Here is a 17332-nt window from a genome sequence, read left to right as displayed (position 1 = left end):
AATTTAGAATTCATGAGAGAGGTTAAATTCGAACAGTTTGTTGCACTCTGCTTGCACAGCTTCCTGTTCCCTTCCTACACGTACTCCTTCAGCGGTAGATTGTTGGATGTGATTGGTTTGGGGAAATCTGGGGCTGATGGTGGTGAATTTGCGAAGCTGCGGCCGATGTATCCCCGGCTGTACCTGCCACCCTTCTCCATGAGGGGGCAGGTGCTGCTCAGTACAGCCCCGCTGATCATTAGAATAACTGCAGCGGCCCAGCCCAGATAAATAGCCTGACCCAGCTCGCGTTTGTGCATCATCGGCACGATGGGGTTGTAAAAGTCTTGGATGACCGTGTTGGCAGTCCATGAAATGGGAACCAGCACACACAGGCCCGTCAGAATGAAGAGAATCCCGCCTGCGAGCGCGATACCCGCCTTGGCGCGTCGGTCGTCCCCGGCGCAGGTTGTGCACTTCATGCCGCAGCAGGACACTGTGCAGGAGAGCCAACCCATGAAGATGGCCAAACACATGAGGGCACGGGCCGCCTGGATGTCCGGCGGCAAAGCCAGCATGGAGTCGTACGTCTTACACTGCATGTGGCCGGTGGTCTGGTAGACGCAGTTCATCCAGATGCCTTCCCACTTGATCTCCGAGGTCAGGATGTTGTTGCCGATGAAGGCCGAGACCTTCCACTGAGGCAGCGCTGTCACCGCGATGGCCATGATCCAACCCGTCACCGCGCAGGTGAAGCTGATCAGCTGCATGCCCGTGTTGACCATGATGAGGAGGACGTTGCTTCCAAGTTCTCAGACTGCTTGTTCCGCTTCCATCCGCTGCAACCAAGTTCAAAGTTCCAGTATTTATTCACGTGTCCATCAAAAGTCTTCTTATGTGTCCATTTCCTCTCTGATGACCCTTCAGAGCCGTGCAAATGTAATCACTCGCTCCTTCATCCACCCTTTGAAAGGAAGAGGCTCACATGCACTTTCTCCATCTCTTCATTGCAGAGTTTGAGTTACTGCATTATTGAGTAGAAGATTGCTGTGCAGGCACCTGTGGCAGGCTGCAGGTACACAATCAGTAGAGCATCACCAGCGGCACATTCCAGACATCCAGGATGAAACCGATCTGGGTTTTTCTTTTTTTACCTCCCTGTATCAATTGGTGGATGCGTCCCTTTGCTTTTAATCCTGGTTCAAACCCAGAAGGCCACAGCAGCTGATTGGTTGTGGGTTTGAGTGCTGACACTCTCCTGGTTTGGTGTCTCGTTACCCCAATGGATCAGATTGGTGCAACTTGATGCTCTTGATTCTGACCACAGTGCTGCCGTGAAAGTATCTCCTCACAGCAAACATCAAGACAACACCAATCACAAAAAAAGCAAAGAACAGGGCAGGTTTTCCAAAAAAAAAAAAATCACACTATCTGCTGGTGTGACTGCACCCATAAAAACAGATTTACCCCATTTGAAAGATGCACAGTAAAATTCACGAGTCTCCGCCGAGCGCTGGCTGCTGCTGCTGCTGTCGCCGGCTGAAGTGTCTCCTTGTTGACAATAAGCACATCGAGGTCCAAGCTACGGTGAGCCCACTTCAGACTCAGCTGCTGCTCAGTTCTGCCCTCCCCCTGCTTCTTTTAAGGGTACCACAGTGCAGACGGCTCAGTCGGGTTCAAACAAAAGAGACGAGAAGAAGCAAAGCCAAGCAGAGTAACAACAGAGGTGCTGGTGAAGAAGGACGTCAGGTCACGTCCATCTTCAGTGCTGCCATTTATCAGACAGACGTGTGACTCCAAACCACCACAAAAAAAAAAAGCAGCAGGGATGAGGAGAGGGGAAGACAACAGGAGGCAGGGAGGGATGCAGAGCAGTGTGTGTGTGTGTGGAGGTGGATCAGTTACAGTGGGGCTCTGCCACAGGGTTTACACTGTGTGCCATCTGAAACCAAACAGTTTTATTTATTTATGTTTGCTGACTTTTCATTGCAAAGAGTATTGTTTTTATTTAGCTGACCATTGCTAAGAATATTTCTTCTTTTTTGTGTGTGTGTTTGTTTTTGTTTTTTAGTTATGTCATTGCAAAAATTAATTTTAAAGACATCTGGCTGAAATTTAACTGCAAAGGGCATTTTTGACATCATTGTAAAGACTTTTAAGCTGACCTTTGCAAAGAGCATTTAATTAATATTAATTTTTATTTTCAGGCACGTCATTGCAAAAATTATTTTAAAAAAATCTGGGTGACACTTGACTGGAAAGGCCTTTTTTTTACATTGTAAAGAGTTGTTTTTTGTTTGTTTTTAAGCTGACCTTTAAAAAGAGCATTTCATTAATATTAATTTTTATTTTCTGGCACATCATTGCAAAACCTATTTTAAAAAAATCTGGGTGACACTTGACTGGAAAGGCCATTTTTTACATTGTAAAGAGTTGTTTTTTGTTTGTTTTTAAGCTGACAAAAAAGCATTTCATTAATATTAATTTTGATTTTCTGTAACGTCATTGCAAAAGTTATTTAAAAAAAAATCTGACTGACGCTTCACTGGAAAGGCAATTTTTTTTTACAATGTAAATAGTTTTTTGTGTTTTTTAAGCTGACCTTTGCAAAGAGGTATTCAAATACTTAGTTTCCTCATTGTATGTGTGTGTGTGTGTGTGTGTGTGTGTGTGTGTGTGTGTGTGTGTGTGTGTGTGTGTGTGTGTGTGTGTGTGTACCGTATTTTCTGGACTATAAGTCGCACTTTTTTTACATGTTTTGGCAGGGGGTGCGACCTATACTCCAGTGCGACTTATAAATGAAAAATATACCGGTAGATTCTCAATTAATTTACCGTAATAAAACAATTTTACGTGACAGAGTCGCTCTAAGATTTAAAATGGCCGGAAATGCAATGCATCATGGGTACTGTAGTATGGCAGCCGTCCTATAGGTCACGCTGGTCGCGATAATCAATCAGAGAACAGAACATTGGACGCGTATTCCTCACTTCACTCAGACAATGATTGTGAAACAGCGTGTGAAGCAGACGAACACGGTGCTTATTCCGGGAGGGCTAACAAGACATCTTCAACCCTTGGATATCAGTGTGAGCAGAGTTGATGCTCAGAGCTGTGTGGAAGCACTGGGTGAGCGACGGCGGAGGATTAGCATCTGCACTTGGAAGGAGCTGGCTTCGACACCACAGGGAGGTCATGAGCTGCGCAGGTAGGTGCTGCATGGTTCGGCTCGCAATGTGGTCCGCAAAATGCAAACATATCCATAGGTAAAATGCAGCTCACGAGAGGGTGCTCAAGGCTTGTGTGACTGTTCCTGCGACTTCTGACTACCATAGAAAAATAGAAATTTCAACATTACTGATAACTTAACAAGACAATGGAGAAGGCCAGAAAAAAATGCCACCAAAAAGAAAATCATACTCTGCAGATTACAAGTTGCGACTGGTGAAATATGCATCCGAAAACGGTAATTGATCAGCAGAGAGAGAGTTTGGAGTGAGTGAGAAACTTGTGAGGGACTGGAGGAAAGCAGAGGTTACTCTAACCACCATGAAAAAAAACAAAAAAAGCTAATCGCGGGCTAAAAGCTAGACGGCCACAGCTAGAGGAACGAGTCCGCACATGGGTGCTCGAACAATGTGCAGATATTATCATCATAATATTATCATCTGAACTTTCATGTTAAGTTAACATACCTGTATGTCCATGCGACTTATACTCCAGTGCGACTTATCTATGGTTTATTTTTCTTTATAATGGATAAAGTGGCTGGTGCGACTTATACTCCGGAAAATACGGTATGTATATATATATATATATATATATATATACACAAACATACATACAACCCCAGTTCCAGTGAAGTTGGGATGTTGTGTGAAATGTAAATAAAAAATAATACAATGATTTGCAAATCCTCTTCAACCTATATTCAATTGAATACACCACAAAGACAAGATATTTAATGTTCAAACTGAAAAACTTTGTTTTTGTCGTCCTTTCGGCTGCAACCTTTTGGTCACAGGTGTCTCCACATCAGATATAGCCAGATCTGCATAGGTATTTGGCACAAGTTTTAGGCTGGATGCCCTTCCTGACTTAACTCCAGTTTTACATGGAGAAACACCCACAGTCCTTGGTGTTCCGAGGAAGTCTCCCATCCACGCACTAACCAGGTCCTACACTGCTCATCTTCTGACATCTGACCAAATCAGGCGTAAGAGATTTTAATCCCAGTGAGACTTTACCTCATCAAACAAAGGATACAGATAGTTGATTTATTTCAAACTTTACTACACTGTGGATAAAACACCAACAGGGTGGAAAATATGGAGCAGTCCGGTGATTAACAGTGTGTATTTATTTATTTTTTAAAGAAAATAGCAAGAGGGAATTTAATCATCTGCTACACAAACAAGCAAATTACACATAAAACTTCTGTCCTCTGTCTACAGTCAGTGTCGGTAAATTTTATCCAGATTTTTCCATCTTGTCCTTTTGTCTATTATGCCACTCTTTAATAGCTAAAATTAAATTGTTTTGTAAGCAATTTGTACATCTGGTTAGAAAATGCTTTCTGAACAAATATCAAACTTACGTTACACCCCCCCCCCCCCGCTCCATATCCATGGCATCGAACCCTGCTTTGCCGATGAATTAAATATCACTGCAACATGAGCTGTGGTTCCTTGGCAACAGTGGTCATGACAACAAGCCAGGACACAGGAAATGTGAGGGAGGATGATCCACTAAGCAGAAGACAATTTGACAAATATCATAATCGCTCTTTTTTTAAAAATGCTAAATGGACTGTATTTATATAGCACTTTTTTCATCTGCATCAGACGCTCAATGTGCTTTACAATAATGCCTCACATTCACCCCAATGTCAGGGTGCTGCCATACAAAGTGCTAACTACACACCAGGAGCAACTAGGGGATTAAGGACCTTGCCCAAGGGCCCTTAGTAATTTTCCGGTCAGGCTGGGATTTGAACAGAGGATCCTCTGGTCTCAAGCCCAATGTTTAACCATGAGACCATCGCCTCCCCCTTTTATGTTAATTTTCTCCCTCAGTGAGATGATTTACATCAACTGGCTGAGCTGTTGTAGGCATTCACTAATATTGTGATTTACAGGATATTACAGCACAGTTTATTCAAGTATTTCATTGGCTTTCTTTTAACATGCAAATTGCAAAATTGACAAACTCACTGACTGAATGCCAAACTACTATTATTGTGAACACCCCCTTGTCTACTTTTTTTTTTTTACTAATAGCCCAATTTCATAGCCTTAAGAGTGTGCATATCATGAATGCTTGGTCTTGTTGGATTTGTGAGAATCTACTGAATCTGCTGGTACCTTGTTTCCCATGTAACAATAAGAAATATACTCAAAACCTGGATTAATCTTTTTAGTCACATAGCACTACTATTATTCTGAACACTACTGTATACAACCCCCGGCAAAAATTATGGAATCACCGGCCTCGGAGGATGTTCATTCTGTTGTGGCAACCCTGAGTGAAAACAAGGGAGCTGCCAAAGGCACTCACAATAACATTAGAAAAACACACAAATGCACCATGATGCCAGTGTAGCTACAATATAACCTGACTGTAATAACTAGTGTTAATGACTACTTTAAACATGTTTTTGCTATTTTGCTACCAACTATAAGTTTCAGGTATGCATTCCTGAAGTATGTAAGTCTGTAATGGGTAACTGGATCTTGCTAAAATCTATCTACAACCCCTGGCAAAAATTATGGAATCACCGGCCTCAGAGGATGTTCATTCAGTTGTTTAATTTTGTAGAAAAAAAGCAGATCACAGACATGACACAAAACTAGTCATTTCAAATGGCAACTTTCTGGCTTTAAGAAACACTATAAGAAATCAGGAAAAAAAAAATTGTGGCAGTCAGTGACGGTTACTTTTTTAGACCAAGCAGAGGAAAAAATATGGACTGACTCAATTCTGAGGAAAAAATTATGGAATCATGAAAAACAAAAGAACACTCCAACACATCACTAGTATTTTGTTGCACCACCTCTGGCTTTTATAACAGCTTGCAGTCTCTGAGGCATGGACTTAATGAGTGACAAACAGTACTCTTCATCAATCTGGCTCCAACTTTCTCTGATTGCTGTTGCCAGATCAGCTTTGCAGGTTGGAGCCTTGTCATGGACCATTTTCTTCAACTTCCACCAAAGATTTTCAATTGGATCAAGATCCAGACTATTTGCAGGCCATGACATTGACCCTATGTGTCTTTTTACAAGGAATGTTTTCAGTTTTTGCTCTATGGCAAGATGCATTATCATCTTGAAAAATGATTTCATCATCCCCAAACATCCTTTCAGTTGATGGGATAAGAAAAGTGCTCAAAATATCAACGTAAACTTGTGCATTTATTGATGATGTAATGACAGCCATCTCCCCAGTGCCTTTACCTGACATGCAGCCCCATATCAATCCAATCCACTTTATTTATAAAGCACATTTAAACAGACCCGAGTCTCCAAAGTGCTGCACAACAAAAGCGTAGACACGGAAAATAGCAATAATAACAATAAAATAGATAAGATAAAATACATAAATAGATAAAACCATGATAAAAAAATAATATCAATACAATAAAAATAAAATAAGACACAAGGACCGTACAACTCACGCGGTGTTAAAAGCCAAGGAATAAAAATGGGCCTTAAGACGGGACTTAAAACACTCCACATATCATCAATGACTGGAAATTTACATGTTCTCTTCAGGCAGTCATCTTTATAAATCTCATTGGAACGGCACCAAACGAAAGTTCCAGCGGTATCACCTTGCCCAATGCAGATTCGAGATTCATCACTGAATATGACTTTCATCCAGTCATCCACAGTCCACGATTGCTTTTCCTTAGCCCATTGTAACCTTGTTTTTTTCTGTTTAGGTGTTAATGATGGCTTTCGTTTAGCTTTTCGGTATGTAAATCCCATTTCCTTTAGGCGGTTTCTTACAGTTCGGTCACATACGTTGAGTCCAGTTTCCTCCCATTCATTCCTCATTTGTTTTGTTGTGCATTTTCGATTTTTGAGACATTGCTTTAAGTTTTCTGTCTTGACGCTTTGATGTCTTCCTTGGTCTACCAGTATGTTTGCCTTTAACAACATTCCCATGTTGTTTGTATTTGGTCCAGAGTTTAGACACAGCTGACTGTGAACAACCAACATCTTTTGCAACATTGCGTGATGATTTACCCTCTTTTAAGAGTTTGATAATCCTCTCCTTTGTTTCAATTGACATCTCTCGTGTTGGAGCCATGATTCATGTCAGTCCACTTGGTGCAACAGCTCTCCAAGGTGTGACCACTCCTTTTTAGATGCAGACTAACGAGCATATCTGATTTGATGCAGGTGTTAGTTTTGGGGATGAAAATTTACAGTGATTCCATAATTTATTCCTTAGAATTGAGTGAGTCCATATTTTTTTCCTCTGCTTGGTCTAAAAAAGTAACCGTTACTAACTGCCACAATTTTTTTTCTTGATTTATGATAGTGTTTCTTAAAGCCAGAAAGTTGCCATTTGAAATAGTTGTGTCATGTCTGTGATCTGCTTTTTTCTACAAAATTAAACAACTGAATGAACATCCTCCGAGGCCGGTGATTCCATAATTTTTGCCAGGGGTTGTATGTGTGTGTCTGTGTGTGTGTGTGTGTGTGTGTGTAAAAGCACTCCCAGTATAAAATAACGAAGTCATCCAGAATCCAAATTCTCATCCCTCGTAAACAACTTTTGATAGTCTGACTAAAACAATTATACATCTGGAAGGTATTCACAACGCTTATTTCACATTTTGTTACAGCCTTATTCCAAAATGTAGTAAATTCATTTTTCACCTCAAAATATTACACACAACACTCCATAATGACAACATGAAAAAAGTGGCTGAAATTTTCGTCAATTTATTAAAAATATAAAAACTAAGAAATCACATGCACGCAAGTATTCACACGCTTTGCTCAGTTAATACTTTGTTGATGAAACTTTGGCAGCAATTACAGTCTCAAGTCTTCTTGAATATGATGCCACAAGCTTGGTGCACCTATCTTTGGGCAGTTTTGTCCATTCCTCTTTGCACCACCTCTCAAGCTCCATCAGGTTGGATGGGGAGTGTCAGTGCACAGCCATTTTCAGATCTCTCCAGAGATGTTCAATCAGATTCAGGTCTGGACTCTCACTGTGCTACTCAAGAACATTCAGAGTTGTCCTGAAGCCACTCCATTAATATCTTGGCTGTGTGTTTTGGGTTATTGTCCTGCTGAAAACTGAACAGTCTCTGTACATTGCTACATTCATCTTTCCCCTCAATCCTAGTCTCCCAGTTTCTGCTGCTGAAAAACATCCCCACAGCATGATGCTGCCACCACGCTTCACTGTTGAGATGGTGCCTGGTTTGCTCCAAACATGACGCCTGGCATTCACACCAAAGAGTTCAATCTTTCGTTCATCAGACCAGAGAATTTTCTTTCTCATGGTCAGAGTCCTTCAGGAGCCTTTTGGCAAACTCCAGGTGGGCTGCCATGTGCCTTTTACTAAGGAGTGGCTTCCGTTTGGCCACTCTACCATACAGGCCTGGTTGGTGGATTGCTGCAGAGATGGTTGTCCTGGAAGGTTCTCCTCTCTCCACAGAGGAATGCTGGATCTCTGACAGAGTGACAGTCGGGTTCTTGGTCACCTCCCTGACGAAACTCCTTCTCCCCCGATCGTTCAGTTTAGACGGGCGGGCCACTGTGCTCATTGAAACTTTCAAAGCAGCAGAAATGTTTCTGTACCCTTCCACAGGTTTGAGCCTCAATTAAGCTGCAGAGTAGGTAGAAACATGATGCACCTCATCTCACATTTGAGTTTCATGATGAAGGCTGCTAATACTTACGTACATGATTTTATTGAGTTTATTTTCAATAAATTTACAGAAAACTATAAAAAAAATTTATCCTTGACAAGCAATTTAAAGTTATCTCCTTGATGTTTCGTACAAAGACAGAGATTTGTCCATGTTTGATCCTGAATCATTTCACCAAGTTTGATCCAAATCAGATCAAATGCACTGGTCAGATAGATGAACACACCGGACCATAGACAGTACGCACTTCCAAATTCTGCTATATACCAAAATTTAATGGGTTCTTACTTTTAATACTATCTATAATTTTTGCTAAAACCAACAAATGTGAATGAAAGTTTAACTCCTTGGCAGCACTAATACTGATCATTATATATGCATAGAAACACCAGGTATTTTAACAACTGTGATGCTTGCAAGCTACTTTATTTCACCTGCTGCCAATTGCAAAGTTGGGAGGAACTGGAGGTGTAAAGTGTTCAGTGACAGCACAACGTGGAAAGAAACACTAACAAGGATATCAATAAGACCAAACATTAAAAAAAATAAAAACAGAATGATGGATGTAAAATCATTTACACATTAGAGCCAGTTGGTATAGAGTGCCATCTAGTGACAAAATATAGGAGCTGCAGCATAAATGGGGTGAGATTTTCATGAACAAGAACACAAAACAATTCGAGGTATAAAATACCAATTTATTACTTTGCACATGAACACAAGAATTCCCTGCAGGCTTAAAAAAAAACAAAAAAAAAACAAATTATGTCACATAATAGCAACAGAGCAGGTGAGTGGGGCCAGAATATGCCTCACCTATCCCAACAGGTCAAAGGATCCTGTTCCACTCCTAGAACTTAACAGTTTCAGCTCTGATTCTATTGCTACTGGACAATCGCACAGCTTCAGAGACCACAAGCAAAGGGAGGAATTAAAAGAACTAAAAATAAAAAGGGGTAAAATACACAATACACCATAACAAATTACAAATTTGATAATATCAAAGTAAAGAATTAAAAAAAAATCATGCTCAATCTAGAGGGACACTGAATTAATTATGGACTTTTTCAGTTGTTAGAAAGAGGTCATCCTACTCTGTCAATGCTGAGGGGTGTCACCAGAACCCTTCACAAACAGGAAGTGCATTTGTGAATGGTCAAGGGAATCACCATGGAGATGGGTGTGTCCACCTCTGAAAGGTGTAACCACAGGCACAATCCAGGAACTTTTATTTATTTATTTTACAGTTTTGAAAGGGGGCATGGGGGGTGCACTTGCTGCAGAAACCTGGCTGGAGGGGAGGGGTTAGCGCTTTAACGGGTCCACATGTGGAGAAAGTACCTCGTTTGAAATTGGACGCAACACAAAGAGCAGGAACCCCCTCACCTCAGAAAACAGCGCGTCCCTCCAAAAACTACAGACGTTTAATGTAGGAACTGTTAAAATACAGACTGGACAAATGTTGCTAGCCTAAAAACTGTCACACTAGAAAAATCGCTAAAACATTTATCTTGGAGGGGAAAAGCATTTATATATATATATATTTTTTTTTGTACTCATAATAAATATGATTTAAACTTTTTTAAGGACAACAGGACAATACTCTGGCATGCAGGCAAGCAAAGTCTACATTTTGTTGTTTTAAAGAAAATTTTCTATCGCCTATGCTACAATTTCACCAAATGCACATTCCCACTGATTGATACAAGCAAATATATAAAAAAAAAGATAATAAAATACAAAAAGACAACAACAGCGAGAGTCGACCAACAATTACAATGAGTAGAATTATAGCTTTGTTTTTCCACATTTGAAAATTACAGCTGGCTTAATATTGCTTTGCAATATGTCTAACAACAGAGTGATCACTCAGACTCCATTTGAAACTAATTTTACGCAGGATTTAAAAAACAGCAAATCAGTCCTGCTTGTGAAATGTCAGATAAATATCCAAGCTGCTTGGGGTGAAAAAGCTAGTGCACATTTATAGAAGTTTAAAGCATAATATATAAAATTACTACAATGCCCGTACAAGACCATAACAATCCCCCGCCTCCACCAACCTCTCCATTTCCTCCAACTCTCATCCTGGCCGACGCCCACGCCGTCAAAAGGTGGGTGCTCAAACTCATTCATAATAAACCTACTTATTTAAGGGTGGTTTATTACAAAAGGGTTTTCACTGAGCTGCCCCCCCCCCAATGAGGCGTGAACACCGACTGTTCCAACAGTCAACGCCAGGGGGCGTAGTTTCTACAAGCAGGGCAGTGTTTGGGCCTATAGTTGATTCATATAATCCAGTGTTAAAATGCATCAAAAATGTGAAAAACAGTAAGTAGTACAGACTTTAAAATGGATATACTTCCAGTACACATTTAATAGAATTTTAAAAACCATTTTAAAAAGTCTGAAATTTCAACTCATCACTTATCACTTTTTAAAACAAATCAAAGCTAGGCTCACTCTGATTACCGATTCCTGATTGTCTCCGTCCATCTCGACCAAAGCCAATTAATAGTAAATGAGCAATTAACACAGCAGCAAATGCGTTTTTGCCCGTTGGAGTGCTCAACAATGCCTCGTCATCAATAATCAATTAAAATCGGAATTCACAAAGGAAGCACAAGTTCATCCATACAAGAGCCTATTTTCACTCACCATTAATCAGAATGCTACAAAGAAAAAAAAAAAATCTTACTCAAAGCTCCACCCCTTTAACCTGCGGCTCTACAACAGAGGTCTATTCCTGAAGTCGCACTAAAAACTATATACCTGGCTTTGCTGGCAACCATAAAATTCCATCACAACTGTAACAACAACAACATCAATGGTAAATTACTAATTCTAAACAACGTTTTAAGATAACCACAAAACATCTTATATTAAACTTTTACAAATCTGCTTTGTTGATTCGTATGTATAAATGCATAAACGTTAAGAGAGATTTGAGAGTGCCCTCTGTTGCTTGCCTCGCATCCCAGGTCAGTGCAATGATTTGGCCAGCTTTAGCAAAGGAGACCATAACAAACTGAAAATGAAAAACAAAATTTAATTTGAAGAAAGGAAAAAAAAAAATTAAAAAAAAAATTAAGTAAAACGTTGGTTTCTGGCCCTTTAAAGTTGACAAAGTTTTAAAAGTCACAATATTCCAGCAGTGATTTCTGCAAGACAGTCAGGTCCAAAGGAAAATTAAGATCAAGATTTACACACAAATCAAAGCTGAAAACAAACTATTTAATGCTTTTAAGCCATTCAAGGTCCCACTGCTGAGCTAATCACAGGCCAGACCATCATCACAACCGCTACACATCAGACCTGCGTGCGCTTAATAACTGAAATGCATTAAGTGACTTTCTTCTGGGCTTCAATAATCCTGCAGGATGCAAAACAAGAAGTGACCCCACAGGTGCAAATCTCACCCTCTTTCGACTAGCAGCACCCCAAAGCTCACTTTTAAAGTCACTTAAGGCATTTCAATTACTAAACCAACTCAGGGCCGCTACAAATACCCACACTGACCTCCATCAGTCCTGCTTAAGTCATATGTGCCAAAGTTGCTCTATAGATGTAAATATATGCTTTTATGTACTGTATGTGTGAATATAAAAACAACAAATCTGAGGCATTTACAGCAGTTATCTCGATTTCCCTTTGCAATTCAGTGGCCTGCCATGAAACGCACATGCGCGCACACACAATCATGCACTCACATACAGCAGAACATTTATATACAGAAATACACACACACACACACACACACACAAGTATTAATGGGCATGAACACCCAGGTCACCTCGCTTGTAAAAGAGTTGAGGAAAAGTTAACACACGCTCATAAAAAGGAAAATATATATATATATATATATATATATATATATATATATATATATATATATATATATATATATATATTCTCAAAAGGTCAACTCCCCTCCATCTCTTTTCAGAGATCCCTCCCCACCACCCCATAAACCCAAGACCTTGTGACAGATTTTTGCCCAAAAGGGCTTTGAGGTAAAAGTAGATAAGAGTCCTGCTTAGCTGGGAGAGCTAAAGAGCAGTGGCGACACAGATCGTGCCGGTCAGCTCTTTTCTGCTCAGTGTACAAACAAGAATCCAGACATTCAAATAGAAAAAAAAACAAAACTCAAAATAATGGCTCAAATCGTGTGAGTGTGCATGTTTTTTTTTTGTTGTTTTTTTCGTGAGGGTTTCCCCCTCGTCTGCATTGGGAAACCCTCAGGGCTCGCGGTGCTGCATTTGCTGGTTCTAAAAGGCGGCTTGATCGGGAACGCTGGTTGGAGAGCGTCCTGGTCAACAGATAGCGAGACATGGCAGATTCGCCCGTCCCAAAAGCCGCTTTGGTGCCGATTCAGAGAATGACAAGTGTGACGAGGAAGAAGACATGACAGGGAAAGACACAAGAGAAGAAGAACATGGCAAGTAACGACAGGAAACAAGTCCGAAGGTGGACCGGCTGATGTGCTCAGGCGAAGTACATGGTGTGCTGGGTGTCATAGTGAATCTGAACTGCCTTGGCCAACGCCTGGGGGTCCCGGCCGTTACTCTGGCCCGACACGTGGCTACCTTCCGCACTGCAAGAGAGCAGACACGACTCACTTCAGCTTTGAGAGGAACGTTATTCGCAAAATACTTGAAAAGGCAAAAAAATGGATGGCAGAGTGATAAATGGCACGGAGCATTTTCTGGTTGCGCTCTGTCTCACCTGTCGTGGTCTTTGTCCACCAGGTGGTAGCGTGCGCGGAAGGCCACAAGCCGGGCATAGTAGGCCGGTGCTGGGATGGAAACGGAGCGTGTGCAGCGCACGTAGGTGTGGCACAGCTGGTAGGTGAGGAGCTGCAGTTCGTCGGCTGTGAAACAGTTGTCATCCCACAGGACGTGATAGTGGGAGGGGCGACTAGTTCCCTGGGGGGGAAATGGAAATTTAAGATACTAAGTCCATGTAGTCCCATGAACGCAACAAATTTACGTGTAGATTGTCAAATTAGAATTACCACCACATCATCAATTCTTGCCCTTGATTCCACCAGGTGCAGTTTGTAATGTCAGAATTGGACAATTAAATGCATCATTTCACTTCAGGTGGCTGAGGTCATTTTGGATTTTTTTTGTTGTTTGTTTGTTTGTTTGCTGAACTTGTCTGCAGGATCCTTGTCCATGTAGCTACATAAAAAAAGCATTACAAAACTCTGGCATTTTGGGGGAAATGAAAATTTCAAAAACATTCAGATCGGAGTAGGGCAGGTAGGGGTGACGGGGTTCTCAGTTCAAGGCCACTCTTGCCACATTTCTCCATGTAATATGAAGCTGTGTCAGGAAGGGCATCCAGTGTAAAACTTGTGCCAAATCAACACACAGATTCACGTCAGATCTACTGTGGCGACCCTGAATGAAAACAAGGTACAACCCCAAATCCACTGAAGTTGGGACGTTGTGTAAAATGTAAATAAAAACAGAATAGAATGATTTGCAAATCCTCTTCAACCTATGTTCAATTAAATACACCACAAAGACAAGATATTTAATGTTCAAACTGATAAACATTGTTTTTGTGCAAATATTTGCTCATTTTGAAATGTATGCCAGCAACACATTTCAAAAAAGCTGAGACAGTGGTATGTTTACCACTGTGTTACATCACCTTTCCTTCTAACAACACTCAATAAGCGTTTGGGAACTGAGGACACTAATTGTTGAAGCTTTGTAGGTGGAATTCTTTCCCAGAATTCTTTCCCATTCTTGCTTGATGTACAACTTAAGTTGTTCAACCGTCCGGGGTCACCATTTGTCATATTTTGCGCTTCATAATGCACCACACATTTTCAATGGGCAACAGGTCTGGACTGCAGGCAGGCCAGTCTAGTACCCACACTCTTTTACTACGAAGCCACGCTGTTGTAACACGTGCAGAATGTGGCTTGGCATTGTCTTGCTGAAATAAGCAGGGACGTCCCTGAAAAAGACGTTGCTTGGATGGCAGCATGTGTTGCTCCAAAACCTGGATGTATCTTTCAGCATTGATGGTGCCATCACAGATGTGTAAGTTGCCCATGCCGTGGGCACTAACACACACCCATAGCATCACAGATGCTGGCTTTTGAACTTTACGCTGGTAACAATCTGGATGGTCAGTTTCCTCTTTTGTCCGGAGGACCCGACGTCCATGATTTCCACAAACAATTTGTGTCTGTCCATTTCAAATGAGCTTGGGCCCCAGAGAAGGTGGCTTCGTTTCTGGATGTTGTTGATGTATGGCTTTCGCTTTGCATGGTAGAGTTTTAACTTGTACTTGTAGATGTAGAGACAAACTGTTAACTGACAATGGTTTTCTGAAGTGTTCCTGAGCCCACGCGGTAAGATCCTTTACACAATGATGTCAGTTTTAATGCACTGCCGCCTGAGGGATCAAAGGTCACAGGCATTCAATGTTGGTTTTCGGCCTTGCCGCTTACATGTAGAAAGTTCTCCAGATTCTCTGACTCTTCTGATTATATTATCAGGGCTGTGAAATGAAAATTGTGAAATCCGAGGAAAATTTGCGGGGGGGGGGGGGGGGGGGTACAGCTCCCCAGGAGCCGGGGGGAGAATTACAGCCCAGAATTACATTTTTATCTAATAATACTTTTTCAGCATCTCCTGGAAGAACAAATCTCAAAAATAGTGGATATTTAAAATGATCCTATATTCAACCTTTTATTTGACCTGTCAATGATGATGTTGAAATAACACAATATGACGTGGAAGTAGGATCTGGAATGATTTCCTTTTAATTGTAAACCAAATTATGCATTAACTCAGAACAATTAAACTACATGAAATTTATGAAGACTGAAAAGACTGTTACAGCATTTCAAAAACCACAGCTAAAGCTTGTAGAATATTTGTAAAATCATGGTAAAATATCAATAACATACCTTATAGTAAAAAGTCACATTCTTGTGTAAATTCATGCAGCCTAAATGCATTCAAAGCCACAATGTCTTTTTTACAATGAAAGAAAGTCTAGATTAGTGAAAAAAAAAGTCACATAATCTTGTCTAAAACCCTTTTTTGAACAGCAGAATGTTTATTTTCCAGGGAGAGAAAAATTCTCCGTGTTTTCCTGAGAGGGCACAGTTCACTTTTCCCGTTTCTTTTATCTTTCAGGTGTGTTGATGAAGCCAGCGACAATTCCACGGATTCTTGTCCTTTTAAGACTTTTCAAATAGTCTTTCTCGCCATCTTCTCTCTGTCCGACGTCGGTCCATGACACAGACATACTGCACAAATCTGCTTTTAAAAACTTGAAAGCTCTAAAAGTTTGGAATATCCACATGCTAAGTTTAGCTTAAGCGCCGCACAGGAGCCATACAGCGTCGCTGCAGCAACCAACCAGTCCTGCTTTATGACAACTGTTGTAACAGCTATGCTTTGAGTGGCATTTTTCCTCAGAGAAACTCCGCGGATCCGAGGAACCTGATTTGTATCTGTAACACACAGATCAGTGTCCGCGGACTTAGAAAACTTACACGATGTTGTAAAAAAAAAGAGAACGCTTTGCGATAAGCATTTTAAAAACTCAGTGATGTTCACGATTAAAGAGTACAACACTAACACCCCACCCCCCTCCCCATGATGAAATCCGTGGAATCCTGCGGATCCATGCAGTTTTCACAGCCCTGTATTATGGACTGTAGATGATGGAATCCCTAAATTCCTTGCAATTAAACGTTGAGAAACATTGTTCTTAAACTGTTGGACTATTTTTTTACGCAACTGTTCACAAAGTGGTGATCCTCTCCCCATCTTTGCTTGTGAACGGCTGAGCCTTTTGGGGATGCTCCCAATCATGTCACTCACCTGTTTCCAATTAACCTGTTCACCTGTGGAATGGTGCTTTGAGCATTCATCAACTTTCCCAGTCTTTTCTTGCCCCGTCCCAACTTTTTTGTAACGTGCTGCAGGCATCCATTTCAAAATGAGCAAATATTTACACAAAAACAAAAAAGTCCATGAGTTTGAACATTAAATATCTTGTGTTTGTGGTGTATTCAATTGAATATAGGTTGAAGAGGATTTGCAAATCATTTTATTCTGTTTTTATTTACATTTTGCACAACGTCCCAACTTCATTGGAATTGGGGTTGGAGAAGCCAAAGGGACTTGCATACTTTTACTAGTAAGGAGTGGGGCATGACAGAAGTAAATAAATCCAGGAAGAAACACATTTTTGACAGGTCAAATTATGTTTCATAGTGGCAGTGCCCAATTTTTCTTTTTTTTTTTTGCTTAGATTGACCATAAAATGATTCTGGATGGTGGGCTGCAGGCCAAAAAAATAAATGTGTGCACTACATACATACAATTAAATTAATTTATAGATCATTAATTCTAAATCTTAAATTTTTTAAAACATTTCCAAATTTATTAGTTTGCAGAGATTGTCAACTGCCATGTT

At 40.7% G+C, this 17332-nt stretch overlaps 2 protein-coding genes across 5 annotated transcripts in view; both read right to left on the bottom strand.

Moving 5' to 3' along the window:
- Window positions 1-68: 68 nt before the first annotated feature.
- On the bottom strand, window positions 69-1851 carry LOC117502034 (claudin-4). Its single transcript, XM_034161014.1, has one exon. The coding sequence runs from the start codon at window positions 762-764 to the stop codon at window positions 75-77; it is 690 nt and encodes a 229-aa protein (XP_034016905.1). The 5' UTR covers window positions 765-1851; the 3' UTR covers window positions 69-74.
- Window positions 1852-12865: 11014 nt separating this feature from the next.
- The window catches only part of ago4 (argonaute RISC component 4), a 49766-nt gene continuing 45299 nt past the window's right edge, over window positions 12866-17332 (bottom strand). For all 4 annotated transcript variants that reach the window (XM_034161294.1, XM_034161295.1, XM_034161296.1 and 1 more), the window contains exons 18-19: window positions 13601-13800; window positions 12866-13469 (exon numbers count right to left, since the gene is read on the bottom strand). In XM_034161294.1, coding sequence (XP_034017185.1) covers window positions 13361-13469; window positions 13601-13800 — 309 coding nt within the window. In that variant the 3' untranslated portion in view covers window positions 12866-13360. The remainder of the gene's footprint in view (window positions 13470-13600; window positions 13801-17332) is intronic.

This window comes from Thalassophryne amazonica, chromosome 20 (assembly GCF_902500255.1).
Source record: "Thalassophryne amazonica chromosome 20, fThaAma1.1, whole genome shotgun sequence".
Classification (NCBI taxonomy): domain Eukaryota; kingdom Metazoa; phylum Chordata; class Actinopteri; order Batrachoidiformes; family Batrachoididae; genus Thalassophryne; species Thalassophryne amazonica.
This window is presented reverse-complemented; position numbering and strand designations above follow the sequence as displayed.